The sequence below is a fragment of the Podarcis tiliguerta genome (genome assembly GCF_965153285.1).
Source record: "Podarcis tiliguerta genome assembly, chromosome: 11".
NCBI classification, from domain to species: domain Eukaryota; kingdom Metazoa; phylum Chordata; class Lepidosauria; order Squamata; family Lacertidae; genus Podarcis; species Podarcis tiliguerta.
This window is the reverse complement of record NC_139544.1, coordinates 492,203-507,882: the sequence shown is the minus strand read 5'-3', so window position 1 is coordinate 507,882 and position 15,680 is coordinate 492,203. Positions and strand designations below refer to the sequence as shown.

The window sequence follows — 15,680 nt, the reverse complement described above, 5'->3', positions numbered from 1 at the left end:
AGGCAGGGGCTGAGGCACTGTGTGAGAATGCTAGCAAAACTGAGTAGCTCTTCAAAATCCTGCACTGTGCAAGGGTTTTCCAGAGGGTTCCACACCTCCTCCTTCCTAGGGTCATTTCTAGTGCTCCATTTCTCTTGCAACCCACCCTCAACCTGAGCTCCATGTTTTGCAGGCAGCATATGGGCTTTAATACTGCCTCACCCATTTGCCGTCTGGCCCAGAGCTCCTCTCCTGAGTTTCCTTTGCTTTCCCAATGGCTCATCTCCCAGGCTATTATTATTATTATTAATAATAATAATAATAATAATAATAATATACCGTCCTATACCCAGAGGTCTCAGGGAGATTCAATTACCTCATCAGGAAACTGGCTGGGCTTATATTTTAACATTTGCTGGATCCAGGGGTCCAGGAGGCTTGATTAAATTCTAGCACTTACTGGACCCAGGAATTTAGGGGAGTCTGGCACCTGCAAACTCATAACAATATGATAGCTGCAGCTATTTAACAAATTAGGTTATTACTGTTTAGTTGCTGTGTCATGTTTTGTTGTTATTGACGTTCATGCTGCAAAGGAACCGTGGCTTCAATTCTGACTCTACAGATTTGAGGACTTTCATCCACTCGCGTCACTGAAGGTTCAGTTCTCCTGAATATATTTACTGCTGTTGTTGGGCAACTGGTACATTCCATTCTCCTTGACAAGTTCATAGGGGCGGACCATGCATCACAAATGACAACAGTGAAGTTGGCACAAGTAGAACTGGAACGAGGTTGATTTATAATGAGTTTTATGGTGTGACTGGTGGTTGGGTGGTATCTTTTCACTCCGTGGCTTTGATGCCTTTGTGCATTCCTTCCTGTGTGCTTTCCAGGTAGCGTGTGCAATGATGGCAACAGGAACAAGATCCCACTTCCAACATTTTTATCAACTGCCTTAGGAGCAAGCTCTACTGGGAAATCATCAAGAGGCTGCAGGCTTTGAATTCAGCTGTGGGTGCCTCCAGACTGCTACTATTTTGCAGGAGTGTTTCAAGCAAGTACTGTACTGTGAATTTTGGTTTGTGTAATCAAAGGGGATTTAAGTGCTCAGTTGCATGGGCATAGCCGGGGAGGGGGGCAAGGGACAGCTGCCCCCTAAAATCAAATAAATAAATAAAAATATTTAACTAACAGCTCGGTTCTACCCCTCCCCTTCAACATCAAGCCTGACTATGGCCATGTTCGGTTGCCCTTGTGCAACAAATCCACTTTAGAAATGAAATGGACTTTGGGACAGTTTGGAAAGTGATGTGGCAATGCATTGAAAAATATGGGATGAATGAATGAGCAAATGAAGAGAGCTGCTCATTGTTGTATAGCCTCCCTGAAAACAAATCAAAACAAATGCTCAATAAAGACCGGGTATAGTATGACCTCTGTGTAAGCTCTGCATATAAAGATCAGGATGAATGCTCCATAAGTAGAGTTGCTTAGAGGAGCTCAGTGTCTTCCTATAGCTAATGTGACCAAACTGCTAGCAAATTACAACTGTGGAATGAATACTAGCAGGATTATACGCACCCTTTGCTGGTAATATGTGTTAAAAGTTTCCTGCACTTAAGGCACAGATAGGACACTAACAAATTGTTCGGTTTGGCCCAAGGAGTCTTCCATTTCTGTTCCAGTCACTGGCCATTAGCATCCTAGGCAGGAAAGGTTTGTGAGTTTATGCTGGCAGCAGAAGAGTACAGGAAGCATTTATTGTCAGTTCCTGAGCAGTGTTTTGATTATAAATTAATCTCTTGAGATATTACGGCAGCTGCAAATGGTTAATGAGTATCATAATACTACCTGCTTCTTTTCCTTGTCCAAAGGCCAATTGGGTCCCTGAGCCTATAAAACTCTGACGGAGCGCTGGAGCAGACCTACCCAACACTTGAGACTGAGGCAATCTGCAAAGATGTCCAAGAACATCTTCTCATTTCTCCGCTTGCTTGTGCTCTTGCTGGGCTTTGCCTTCATCTGCCTAGGAGCCTATTGCTTCTCTACAAGTGCCTCTGCTTGCAAGTGCAATAGTTTGCCTATTGCCTACTTCCTATTACCCTTGGGTTTCTTTTTTCTCATCTCTGGGATTTTCTGGAGCACTTATCATGAAGCTAGTAAGCACAAGGGCTTATTCCACAGCCTTATGCATGGAAGTCCCAGACTTCAAGAGACACAGATTAGTACCATAGACAGGTATGTATTGCATTCCAACGATTGGCCTTTGATTCCTTTCCACTTCTCATGAAATACTTTACAGCACTGCCTATGGTATACTCCTCTTCAGTTTGCTCTGTTAAACTTATCTGGTCCTTGACCTTCTTCTTTCCGTGTTATGTTCAATTATATCATTGAGTAGTTCACTGTTTCTTATTATGTAGCCCATCCTACATGATTGTGTCTTCATCATTTGCACTGGTTCTTGTCCCGGCCCACCAATATTTCTTCTTTGGCTTCCCTTTCTATCTAACCCACCTTACACATGCTTTTCCAATGTCACATTTCAAATGTTTCCAGACTAGTTTCCATTCTTCTATTTTTCACATGTCACATATATGTTTCATATGTTTTTATATAAAAATTGTGTTTGAGAGGTAAGCTTACACCTCCTGCCATCAGGCATTTCTTCTTTAAAAATGTCAATTTTGCCGTGTATGTTCTGCTTTTTGTTTTTAGCTTGTATCTACCTTCCTCTGTTATCTGGATTCCTGGTTACTTAATTCTTTTGCATTTACTCAAAACACACACATACACACACTGCAACAAGTAGTTTTCTACTTGTCATTTAAAAATCTTTATTTTATTGTCATTTATTTTTAGGCTGCAAAACTGAATTCTTAAGTATGTTCTGCAGCTTTCCTTCTGTCTCTGCTATTACTGCCATATGCACCAAATTCATTTCCTTCTCATTACTTTGAACCCTGAGTCTGCTAGTGCAGTATGTTATTATTTGTATGTCTACAAGTCTTTCCTTCCTATAGCTTCCTATATAAGTGTATATAGATGGCGATATGAAGTGACTCCATGGGCTATAGTGTCTGGAATATTTGCCACCACACATAGTGCTCTGTTATGCAAAGTCCTGTGTTGTGAGGAGTGCTGGTATGTAGGAAGACCAAATCCTGTTCTCTGCACAGACCAAAATCAATGTATGGCTGTGGCTGGGTGGTCTAGCTAGCTAGAGATTGTTATGAACATTAAAAAGACCCACATTGTGCTCCTTGGGAAAAGGGTAGCATATGCTTGCTTAGTCTCTCTAGATCAGGAACATGCTGCACTGCATGGAGCTGAGCTCTTTGTTTTAGTGGTGTTCAACAAAGTTTAAAGTTGCTCACTTTTATCTGCTCAAGCTGCTTTTGAGATTTCTGGGTAAGAGTCTCTGCCATTCCGAGAGTGAAGACCGATGCACTTAATTAAGTTGGCCTCCAGCCTGGCAGAGTTTGTTAGTGGGTCATGGATACAAATGTCACTTCCTGTTCTGTTGTGGTAACGAGACCATAAACAATAGGCAAAGCAGAAGCTCTATAAAAAGGATGTGGCACATGCCATGGTCTAGATAACCATGAAGATTGAACACTTCAAAAGAGCTTGCACCCTGCACTGCAAAATAAATCACCCTGCAGAAATAAGCTTGGGCAAAATGTGCATTTTCTGTTCACAAAGAGGGGCAGAAGAAAGGGACATATCAACTGAGCAAATGCAAGGATCACCATTCCTTGGTCAAGCTTTATCACACTGTCATAAGAATATATTATTACTGGACAATCTTTGCAGTTCACGAGATTCCACGTGTATTGCCACTTAACCAGGGTTTTTGTTTCCTTCTTAAAATTAAGGCACATATTTACAGCCTAAAGTCGTCAACGGAGGGGGTGCAGAACATTACATTTCAAGCTTGAGTCCAGACCAGAGGCCAGCCTGGCTCTCTGGTCTCTCAGTGCAGCTTCTCCCAGCCAACATGCATGGAGTTCTCCCCACTGTCTGCTTCTTCTTTCCAGAAATCATTAGACCTGTCACCCTGGGTTTCAAAAGCTGCCTGCAAAAGGCACTTTTCCTGTGCTGCCTGTAACCCTTGCAATCCCGGTTTCAAAGATTCAAGGATCTTCCCTTGAAAGGCCATCATCACTGTTGTTTCTTCAACAATCCAGCCCCAGAGAGCCATTTCCAGGCTGGCCTCAAGAGGAAGGGAGTGGGGTATATTCAGGAATTTATCAGTTTGCTCAGATTCTAACCCTTTATTGAATCTAGGGGTTTGGGATGTGGTCCCCCCACAACTGCTAACATATCAGAGCTCTGAAGGCCTACAACACAAAACTTCCCACCCAATTCCTTCCTCCTCAGCCCCCACTCCTCTTCCCTTACTTTAGATCCTTTTGGTGCCTGACTGAGGTTCTTGAAAATGGTGGTAAGGGGTCCTACCTATCTAGATTTTGAGTAGAACAGAGAATGTGGTGAGCAGATATGCGCCACAGGTGGTTGCAGACTATTCTTTTTATAAACAGTGAATAGAGACTGTCAGGATTTCAAGACAGAACCATTTTAAGCAGTGTGTGGTTTTTTGTCTCGGCTGTTTTTTGTGCAGGCCCGACTTCTACCCACCATCATACGAAGATAGCACTGATCCCGAAAAGCAGACTTTTGCACTGCCCATCTGCCCCCAGGAGCAAGTCAAGGACATGTACAACATACCTCCACCCCTTTACACAGAGAGCAGCCTGGAATTCCTGGAGGAAGCCAGCCCTCAGGAACAGTGGCCGCCTTCGTATGAAGTCTCCGTGCGGCAGGCTGCAGAACATAACTTGACCACGCGTGAAGAGCCTTGCTGCACATCTGTGTCACAGGCCAGCTGCTGAGGGAACAGCCTGCCAGAGGACGTGAGGCGGAGATAAGCTGTGCCTGCTATTTTGGGAGAGCGGCTGGGGTTAATGCACAGGATGCAAAGTGTAGTCGAAGTGAAGAGAGGCAAGCACTGTTCTATGCAATGGAGTGAAGACAGTAACTGCAGTAACTGACAGAAAGCCTGGGTAAAGTTGCTAAAGTTTTGAAGAATGTTGCTGAGTCCAGTCCAGTATTGCTGGCTAGCTGCAATAACTGGGTATGTTTGTTTACATTGTTGTAGCTTTATTCTGCCTATGCTAGGGTCAGGCCTTGCTGTCATTTCCTATCCTGTAAAGATCAACAACAGTAGCAGGAGGAAGTGCCCGTCAGAGGGAGGGGCCTTCTCAAAGGAATGACAAAAGAAACCCCCAGGCAAAGCACTGTTGAATGAGGCATGCACTCACACACACACAGAGAGAAATAAGCTCTGCTGCTGCTTTGGGGAAAGGGCATTTGTATGAAGAAGTCAACCAGCAGTTTCCAATTATGCAATTTTCCTACACCTGTGCAACTGCCTCTCAGAAATGGGCGAGGCGGCAGAGGGGCTCCCTAAACAGAGTTGACAGCACATGGATTTAAATGGCCAGTTGGAGAATGAAGGCCATGGACACTTGCACTGCGAGAGAAATTGCATTCATGCACCCTAGGTCCATATGCAGTATTTTAAATCACATTTCTTTTCTTGCATCTCCTGTGGAGTTTTGACATCAACTTAATAGAAAACAATCATTGCTAACTTTGGAGGATGATCAATAATCCACAGTTAGCTTTTGTTATTTTACCATGATGTACTGTTACTGAGGTAACTGGTTTACATAATGTTTAATATTGCATTGCATTTTTGTTTTTCTTACAATAAATTTTGTACTTGAAAACTCTTCAAAGAAAAGTGGCATTTGTTTGATTGTTGCAAACAATAGTTTGCTCTGTCTCATAGACAGCCAAAAACCACGAGACAATGATTGAAAAAGTAGTCCAAAATATTTATTTCTGCACGGAAGTTTAAATTTACTATCCAAAGTATGTACACAGTTCCTCTTACACCATTTCCTTATAAGGCACTTAACCCTGTGATTGCTCTAAAGTTACTACAGTGGGAAGCATGCGCACTAGATACCATTTTAGACAAAGGAGCTTCCTCGTGGTCTGCTAGAATTTTATTGCAGGATTAGATTTCACCTCCAGTTACCAACCACATTCCTTCTGAGCATGCTCAGTAAGTCGAAACCTTATATGGTACGATTATTTATAATTCTACTTCAGGAGGAAAGGAAGTTTAGCAGAATAAAGAAATTCTGCAAAGCCCTTTAGTGGAATGTCTTCATAGGCATTCCTGTATCTTCCTGCATCTTCTTTCATTTTACCACTATGCAAGAGTTCCAGCCCTTCCAACCCTCTTCCAAAACTACTTGCATCAAGGCAAAATGTCCAGGGAACCAATAGCTTGTCAATGTTTCAAAAAATTCCCAAGCAGAATAATGCAGGTAGAATTCTTACTTTGGAGGCTTTCCCTTGAGTTCCAACATCATTACACAAGGTCCCTAGTTCAAGGTGTACAAATTAATAAATAGGGTTGTAAGACTGTAAAAACTTGACAAAAATAGGTCTATGGCTAGCAGCTGATAGACTGTGCAATAATAACCTTAAAAAACCCTGATGTACATGGAAATGCAAACCTAGGGCTCATCCAGGCTTCCTTTTGTGCCGCTTTTCTAGGCACAAGTCTGGCCTTTAAATCTCTGTGTTGGAGTGTGGGTATATTTTGGTCCTGCCACTTTCCCCGGGAAAACCTACGTTTTACCGCTGAATTGGAACAAGCAGCAAACAGCGGTTCCGCTTATAAGAGCAAACCCGTGCCTGGAAGGCGTGATGCAAAAGGAAGTTGGATGAGCCTGCAGGGTGTAATACAAAAGGTCCCTGGCTCAGTGGGACAGAAAATGGTTTGGATGCATGAGGCTCAAGTTGCCAGCGCAGGAGCTCTGCATCTGTGTGCTCTTAAGCACAGGGCTATTTTTTTAAAGTGCCCCTTTGCCACTTACTATGGGGCTTTAAGTTAGCAGTGTTTACACAGACTCAGTGTAATAATGCTGGGCTAGAAGGACAACAATCTGCTTCAATAGAAGGCAGTTTGCCATGTTCCTAGATTCGTCTCATAAGTTCCTATAGCAGTGAGCAGCTAGGTTATCCTTGTGACAGCCCTGTAAATTAAGAGTGAAAGCAACTTAGTAAATGCAATGCTCCAGAAATCCATGAGCAAATCCCCCAAACCTCTTATACCATATGAACATTTAAATTCATTCTCACACTAGGAAGCAGCTAAAATGTGATAGTGAGCAGACCTGTTGTCCATTGCCCAGGCCTGGCGGGTCCAGTAGAAGCTATGGCTTTAGCAGTGAAGCTGCTCAGACTGGGAGCTTATATAGGAGCTGGAGGCTCTACTCCACCTTTCTTGTCTTTTAGCCAGGCCCTGATCCAAGCAAGTGTCTCCATGTGCTTCACTTTCCTCCTAAGCAACTAAGCTAGGCACACTGATGGCTCTGAAGTTCCTGTCTGGCTCACTATCCCCTCTGCTCCTGCGGCCCTTGGGAGATGGATGTGTGTGTCTGAGTCGATATATAGAGGCCCATTGTTACAGCACAGCAAATAAACAACTTGCTACAGAATGATGAGCTATGGATGTACAAGTACTATACAGACAGGAACCATGACACGTTTTTAGATTTACAAAAAAAGATGTTTAATAATACTGCAATAAAACACTGTGCTTTTAGAAGTGAGAAAACAATCAGTGCTTCGTTTACTTAGGCACAGCTAAAAAAACCCTGTGCTGCATTAGGCCAAGCTGTGTCTTATTATCAGCAATTTCATGCAAGGCAAAAATATGGCATTTCACTTTATTCAATGTCATAGTAAGTTTTGACAAATATCAGAATAAACCAAATCCCTTTCTGAAAGCACAAGATCACTCAGATTGCACTAAAAAGGAACATTTGGCAATTGCAATTAATATTACTAGGCTACTAAAATATCACAAAGTCATCTCAACAAATGACAAGCAAAGAAAAGCATTCAAAGGAGTCACATGCACAAAGAGTTCTTATCATTTCAGTGTCGTGTGCCATGGCTGGAGCCTTCATTTTCTTCTGTAGCCACAAGAACCATTTGGTGTACCCAAACATTCTTTCCTCTGCTGCATCTGTTCCATGATATGTCATGCTATGACCCTCTGATAAAGCATGTGGTCCGCTTTCAGACAGCTAAGTGAATTAGAGAAGTGCCTGAACTAAGTTCCGGAGAGTTCTTCCTGAAAAAGCCCTGCTTAGAACTATGCATTACTTCCTTCATTTCATTTTGTGCTGGCATTTAAGCATGAAGCATGAGGATGTTGTACCAGGACTTCAACATTTCACTAATGTATCTTATCTGCCCAGAATTGTTCTTCCCCTAATCTCAGAGGATTAACCCCACCATATTTCCAATATCTGAGGGCATATGACCCCTTTAAAAAGTTAGTTTTCGCAAGTTCAAAACAGTATGTTGGAAAAGTCTCTGAGTGTTCAGCTATTATGCACTTCTATAACCAGAGAGTACAGTGGTACCTTGGGAAACAAACACTTCGGGTTACAGACTCGGCTAACCCGGAAGTAGTACCTCGGGTTAAGAACTTTGCCTCAGCATGAGAACTAAAATCGTGCGCCACCGGTGTGGTGGTGGTGAGAGGCCCAATTAGCTAAAGTGGTACCTCAGGTTAAGAATGGTTTCAGGTTAAGAATGGACCTCCGGAACGAATTAAGTTTGTAACCAGAGGTACCACTGTAATGCCAATTTAGTCCCAGAACTCTGTTAAATCAGCATGTGATAACTGAACACTCCAGGCAGAGACAGTCTTTTGAATGTGCAGCATGGCTTTTTAAAGGGATCCCATGACTCTTCCAGCGTAGTAAAGTCAAACTCTGCCAATTACTCAAACGCAAAGAAGTGGAACACAAATTCATCTTGGGAGACAGTATCCAAATATTTTGAATCCAATTTATAATAGCTCATTTATTTAAAAGTGGGGGGGAGGGAGCGTGCCAGCAGTCTTTTCAAAATGTGTAAAATCTAATGACAGACAAGGGTCTCTGCCAAGACAGCTGCAGTGGCTAAATACTAAAGAAGGAGGCCTCCTTCAGGATTGTTTAGTAACCGTAACATAGTTAGTGTATCCTTTGAAAGAAGGGAGGTTGGGAAGGGGGCTGGGTGGGAAAGGGGAACTTTCATTCATCAAAGAGTTGGCTGGATGTCTATTTTCTTCCTTCACATTTTAAATTCAAAAGTCTCAATTGCACAAACTGTGCATGAGTATAGTAGATGCCAGGTTTCAAATAGTGTATAAAACAGTGCTTGTTATTCATGATAAATCAGGGAAATAAAGTACAGTGGTACCTCAGGTTACATACACTTCAGGTTACAGACGCTTCAGGTTACAGACTCTGCTAACCCAGAAATAATACCTCGGGTTAAGAACTTTGCTTCAGGATGAGAACAGAAACCGTGTGGCGGCAGCAGCAGCGGGAGGCCCCATTAGCTAAAGTGGTGCTTCAGGTTAAGAACAGTTTCAGGTTAAGAACAGACCTCCGGAATGAATTAAGTGCATAACCAGAGGTACCACTGTATCTGCTTAAAGTTGCAATACTATGCATACTTACACAGCCCTAAGGATACATGCAGAGGGTTGGGCTACACATGCCAGTAAGGATTAGAACAGCCCTATGTGCAGCTCCTGCATATATGGCATTGCTTTCACACATTCATTGACACACTGCTTTGTGTGGTGCATCTTGGGCACTGAAAGTCACCTCTCAGCAGCTGAGTCTTCCAGTCAGCTGCAGTGACCGACAGCCTTGTTTCTAGTTCAAAATAGTGAACTGCCCCTTCTCAAACTGTGTTTGGAAACAACTCCTTTTGCTTCTGAGCCTTTTCAAAGCCTGACAGAACATTTCCATACTTACCATGAGTACTTTCTTTTTGAATTAAAGCTGAGGATTCTCAAAAGGCTAGATTGCAGAGTATGCAGCCTGCTCCTGCTTTGCAAATGCAGAGCACGAGATTTTTCTGCCACACTGGCATTTTGCAATAACTGAGTCTTAATATAAAATGAACTTTTCTCTTTGGTTATTTATGTGTACAATAAGATGCTGAAGCCATAGCACAGAAGCAAATGCACTGCTGTCTTAGTGATCAGCACTGAATTTTGCTCCCTCCCACCTCCCTCAAACCCTTCAAATAATATAAGGCAAAAAAATGAATATGATTTGACAAGTCTTCTTTCTCCCTTCCCCTCTCAATTTTGGCCCGGGGTTAGCGATCTTTCCTTGGTTCAGGTGATGACGGTAGGACCCTTACGACCTGTCCTCTCATGAATCTGGGATATTTTCAGCGCAATTGCTATGAGAGGACTCAGTACAGCCTAAAGAAAAAAAGAAAAATGGCTTAAAGGAAGACATAATAATGAATTTACACTTTTAAAAAGCCTTTCTGTTAATATATTTTTTAATCAGTGGTGGCTCATATGCTAACACTGCAATCCAAATCCTCATTGTAATGCAATGGTGTGTGAGAGTTGGGCTTCCACCCACACTGTTGCTCGCCACCGGAGGATTTTTCTGTTCCACTAGGGTGCTCTGGATGGACTGAGCTAGCCTGGGATCTGCAGATGCAGAGCCAGCCTCCCTACCATCCTGTGACAGCATCAGGTCTGATTTGGGCTGATTGCTGCTCTAGCTGCAGGCTGGCACAGCAAGTGCTTGCAGTTTCCAAGCAGGGCTGTGCATACAACATGGGCCTATCAGTTTGGATTACAGCATAAAAGAGCAGGAAGTTCATGGACATACAAAGCGTGTTTACATAAAATTACAGTAACACACAGCTCCACAAGGGCAGACGTGCATTTGTAATGCCAAATATTACAAATTTCCCCTGCCAGATAAAGAGTCAATTTACTCCATCACACTTGCAAGTTATCTAGGATTCAATCCTATATCCACATAGGATTGTTGGTGAAAAGCAAATGCATTTCCTTCTCTTGAGTTTGTCATTAATGTATGCATTACTTTAAACCACATGAGGGCACTGTTTGCCTAGCAATCTAGCCAGTACTTGTGTGGAAAGCATGGCCTCCACGGGGCTGTCCCTGAATAAATTTGGCCTAACTCATAGCCGCGGACATGCCTTAGACTTGGTGTTTACCTCTACTGATGCTGGTGATCTGACATTAACTAAAAGTGAAACAAAAGAAGTGCCATGGTCAGATCACTTCGTGGTGCAACTGGACTTCTCCGCGACCCTTCCCCTCTGCAGGGAGGGACTGATTCGCACGGTCCGCCCCGCTACTTAATGTATCCAATTGGCTTCCAGAGAGTGATAGGGGATGTTTTATCCCAAGTTGATGGCTTTTCACCTGATTCCCTGGTGGCCCGTTGGAATGCGGAGTTAACCAGGGCTATTGACTGTCTGGCTCCGAAGCGCCCTCTCCGATTGCATGGAGCCCGGACAGCCCCGAGGTTTTCCCTGGAGCTGAGGGCGATGAAACAATCACTGAGACGGCTAGAGCGCCGGTGGTGGAAAACTCACTCTGAATCAGACCGGACACAGGCTAGAGCTCAACGTTGAGCCTACCAAGTGGCAATGGCGACGGCAAAGAGGGCCTTCTTCGCCGCCTCTATTGCATCTGCAGAAAACAGCAGCAGGAGACTTTTTCAGGTGGTTCGCAATCTATTGGAACCACCTGCACCACCAGGGCCTGGTAGGGAGCCCAAGATCTCCTGCAATGCTTTTGCAAAGTTTTTTGCAGATAAAGTCGCTCAGATTCAGAAGGAGGTAGACTCCACTATGGAAGCAGGGCCAGGGCAGGAGAGTGCTAGAGTTCTGTCTAGTCTTGTTACATGGGATCAGGTCCAATCTGTTACCTCCGAGGATGTGGACAGGCTGCTTGGACAAGTGAAACCGACCACCGGTCTCCTTGATCCTAGCCCATCCTGGCTGATAAAAGCAAGACGGGAAGAGCTGGGCAATGGGCTCTGCGGGGTGGTGAATGCTTCCCTCTGTGAGGGAGCCTTCCCAGACCCGCTGAAAGAGGCGGTCATTAAACCGCTTCTTAAAAAAAAATCTTTAGACAAGATGCCTGTTATTTTCTCCCTCCCTCCCACTCATCTCAAAAATAGTTCCTCCATGAATAAAGCCTCTGAACTCCAGAAACTGTAAGTAATTATTCTAGTCTAATTCACTTAAGATGCAAGGTCTGCTGAAAAGGATCACACTGCTAAGAGTGTTTCAGCAATTCCAATCCATGTAATTTAGCAATCTAAAGTGTTCCGCCTTTCTCTGGCTTGTGCTCAAAGTGTAGATACAGATCTGAACTACCAGGGTTTTTGTAATTCATGTTAAAATCAGGAAAGGATTTTCAGTAACAAAAAGCCAATGAGAGCAGGTGTATGGTACCACATATACAGCCTGAACTACAGCTAGCTACATTATTTGTTTGGGCTCTATTTGTGACCCAGAATGCTCTCTATGTTTTGTTCTGCCAGAAACACAGCTCTTGTGTATAATATAGGAGAAGGCTTGGGTATCATATCAAAATGCCAAGTTGGCCCCAGATGAACAGCAAGCTGGGATGTAACTTGAGGACACAAATGTGGGAGGTGCGAAAAAGGCAGGCAGTCCTTATGCGATGTCAGTTATGCTAGCAAGGAATTGCATGGAATCAAGTTGAGGATATCATGCCAGCAACACCTCACTGGTTTGCTTTTCAAAGGTTTTGTGCAATTGGGCAGGGTCCCTCCACTACCAACAACACATACCACTTTATCTGCCAAGTACTTTTATGATCAACATGCAGAACACAGGCTTGTAAAACAACTAACCATATTTTGTCCTCCGGGGGAAAAAGGGTTCAATTTTTTTTGAATAGTAGATCAAATTGTGGGAATTCTCCCATGCAAATACACAAACTATATGGTCTCCAGGGATGATTAAATGGAAAACAATAACAACAGTAATCTCCAAGCTTTGCCATTGCCAGTTTTTTAATTCCTACATTTGCAAGCTCTACTGGGGATGAGAAGACTTTATAGCATGAGCCAGTTGTGATTACTTGAAGTACCATCTGCAAGACATTAAGTGTTTGTCTCCTCTCCTTTGATATCACTCTTTCTCACAAAATCCAACAGTAATACACCCAACAGAGCAACCCTATGAATTCAATGCCACAATTATGATAGGATTTCATTCCCACTCTGTGGAGCTGGGATCTGCTGCCAGCCAGCTGAACTTTGTATGTGGACTATTAGCCTTAGAGTTCTCTCTTAGTTAAGTAGAAAAGAAACACAGCTGCAGCTGTATAATATTGGCCAGAGACACTCCATCTTGTCACAAATCAGAAGCGGGCAGCTTACACACCGACCTACACACAACTGTGAAGAATATCAAGAAAAGTGGAAGTGCTACAGTAAGTTTATATTTTGATTCATGGTGTTTTATGTGGCAATTGCTTCAGGGTGGTTTGTTCATAAATGAAAGGTCTCATAACTGAAATGAACTTCAAAAGAAATACATGGCTAAAGAGTTTCAAGTATCAATTTCATATGGCACTGACTTATGGCTCCTTATGGCAGCTTTCAAAACCTTTATCCCTTAGAAACCTTTCAAACCAAGTTTTATCATTCCCTACTAGAGATCCCTTCTTACATGTCTAATATAGCTGTCCACTTGGAGGTCGGTCAAATCCCTGTTAGTGCTCGTATATGGATCCTGAAGATCCATTACTGGATAAAACTCTTCTTTCCTGTCAGGCTGGCATCCTTAACCCTATCAATCACTATCAATCAAAATGGAAAACTACATTTTATGAAAAGCTAAAAGGCTTGGGGTTTTCGTCACAGGCACTGATAGCCACAGGTTACGAGAAAGCCAGAGCAACAATTCGCCAATGAATCTGGGATGTAGAATTTCAGTGTCATATGAGTGAAATGAATAAGCACTCAACAATCAAAGACAATGGTTTTGCCCCAGAAATTTATCCGTCAAAATTACAAATATCTAAATATAGACGGTCGTTCACCCTCACTAGATTCAACATGCTGCCATCTGCCTTATTGCAGGGGAGATATGTAGGTAAATCATATGCGGAGCGAGTCTGCCCCTGTGGCCTGATAAGAGGTGGAAACCGTATCTCATGTCTTGCTATGATGTCGATTTTATGAGGATATTCGCTTGGTCTTTCTGTTATACAGAAGATTCCAAGTGGGTCTGAACCTCAATGCTTAAAATCCCTCATAGAGGATAGGGACCTAGAGATCACGAGAAGGGTGGCCAAATTTTGCGCAGCTGCCATAAAACTCAGGGAAGAAGCTGTGCTATTACAAAGACTAAGGCCTCAGATACAAACTCTAGATAATATTTTAGATTAAGACCTAAACCACATTTCTAATGGCTGTCATATTCGTATTGTTTATTGTCATAAAGGTAAAGGGACCCCTGACCATTAGGTCCAGTCGTGACCAACTCTGGGGTTGTGGCGCTCATCTCACTTTATTGGCCGAGGGAGCCGGCATCCAGCTTCCAGGTAATGTGGCCAGCATGACTAAGCCACTTCTGGCGAACCAGAGCAGCGCACGGAAACACCGTTTACCTTCCCACCGGAGCGGTACCTATTTATCTACTTGCACTTTGACGTGCTTTCAAACTGCTAGGTTGGCAGGAGCAGGGACTGAGCAATGGGAGCTCACCCAGTCGTGGGGATTCGAACCGGGACCTTCTGATCAGCAAGTCCTAGGCTCTGTGGTCAGCAAGTCCTAGGCCACAGCGCCACCCGCGTCCTTGTTTATTGTCATATTTGGTTGTTAATTCAAACTTAATTCTATTGTGTTTTATGTTCGCTTAGCACGGTATGTGCATCTGGTCTGGAACTGTAATAAATTTCATTCATTCATTCATTCATTCATATGGCTCACGTCATAGAAAGATGGAGGTCAGGTTGTTTTCATTTATAAATGCCATTCTTAATCTGAATGGATTAGCTTCAAGTGAAACAACCCTAAATCAGACCTTGGAAAAATCTTGATAGATGCTGAGCTCCAAAAAAATACAACGCTTTGTCTTTTGGCTTAACTTGCTTCCTTAGGCACTGTGGTCTTTGTAATGTGAGAACTAAAAACACTTGGGTCTAACAAATGCCTATGCAGCTCTCTCAAATATATCAGGGCCCCCATAAAATCCCAGGAAGGGGTGGATATCTGGTGGGCATTTGGACCCAAAGGATCAGGAATGCGGTCTTAACTATGGACTCCTTGGGAGGGAAATCATAGGGAGAGATTGCTTGCTGTGTAAATATTGTTGCATATGGAATGTAAAGAGACACATTCCAGGGCGGGTAGCACTTTAAAATTGGGGTGGTCAACTGCAAGTAGAACCCTTGAAATGAATGCCTTGGGCAGCCCATTTAGGCAGCAAACTTACAGGCTTCAGGATGTCTATCCAGGCACCATAAGGAATGCTGTGGGAAAACTAGTATGTTTTTATAGCACTGACATTTTATTAAAGAAAATCCTCTTAGTCTATTAATTGTATACATTCTAGTTTATTACATTTGTAGAAATGTGCTTATATTAAAAAAACAATGGTTCTAAAGAGAATATCATACGTTGTTTTTAGATTCACACACACACACACACACACACACACACGTACTGCAGAAGACGCCATCTTGCTTCCAGTGTGGGAGAGAAGGGACTGCAGAA

General features: G+C 43.1%; 2 protein-coding genes across 3 annotated transcripts in view; one reads left to right on the top strand and one right to left on the bottom strand.

The window, feature by feature from the left end:
- Positions 1–1,905: 1,905 nt before the first annotated feature.
- Positions 1,906–5,791, top strand: TMEM252 (transmembrane protein 252). Its single transcript, XM_083403542.1, has 2 exons — positions 1,906–2,220; positions 4,607–5,791. The coding sequence occupies exons 1-2, from the start codon at positions 1,943–1,945 to the stop codon at positions 4,875–4,877; spliced, it is 549 nt and encodes a 182-aa protein (XP_083259668.1). The 5' UTR covers positions 1,906–1,942; the 3' UTR covers positions 4,878–5,791.
- Positions 5,792–7,614: 1,823 nt separating this feature from the next.
- PGM5 (phosphoglucomutase 5) overlaps positions 7,615–15,680 on the bottom strand; it is a 125,430-nt gene continuing 117,364 nt past the window's right edge. For both annotated transcript variants that reach the window (XM_083403455.1, XM_083403454.1), the window contains exon 11: positions 7,615–10,351. In XM_083403455.1, the coding sequence (XP_083259581.1) occupies positions 10,262–10,351 (90 nt within the window). In that variant the 3' untranslated portion in view covers positions 7,615–10,261. The remainder of the gene's footprint in view (positions 10,352–15,680) is intronic.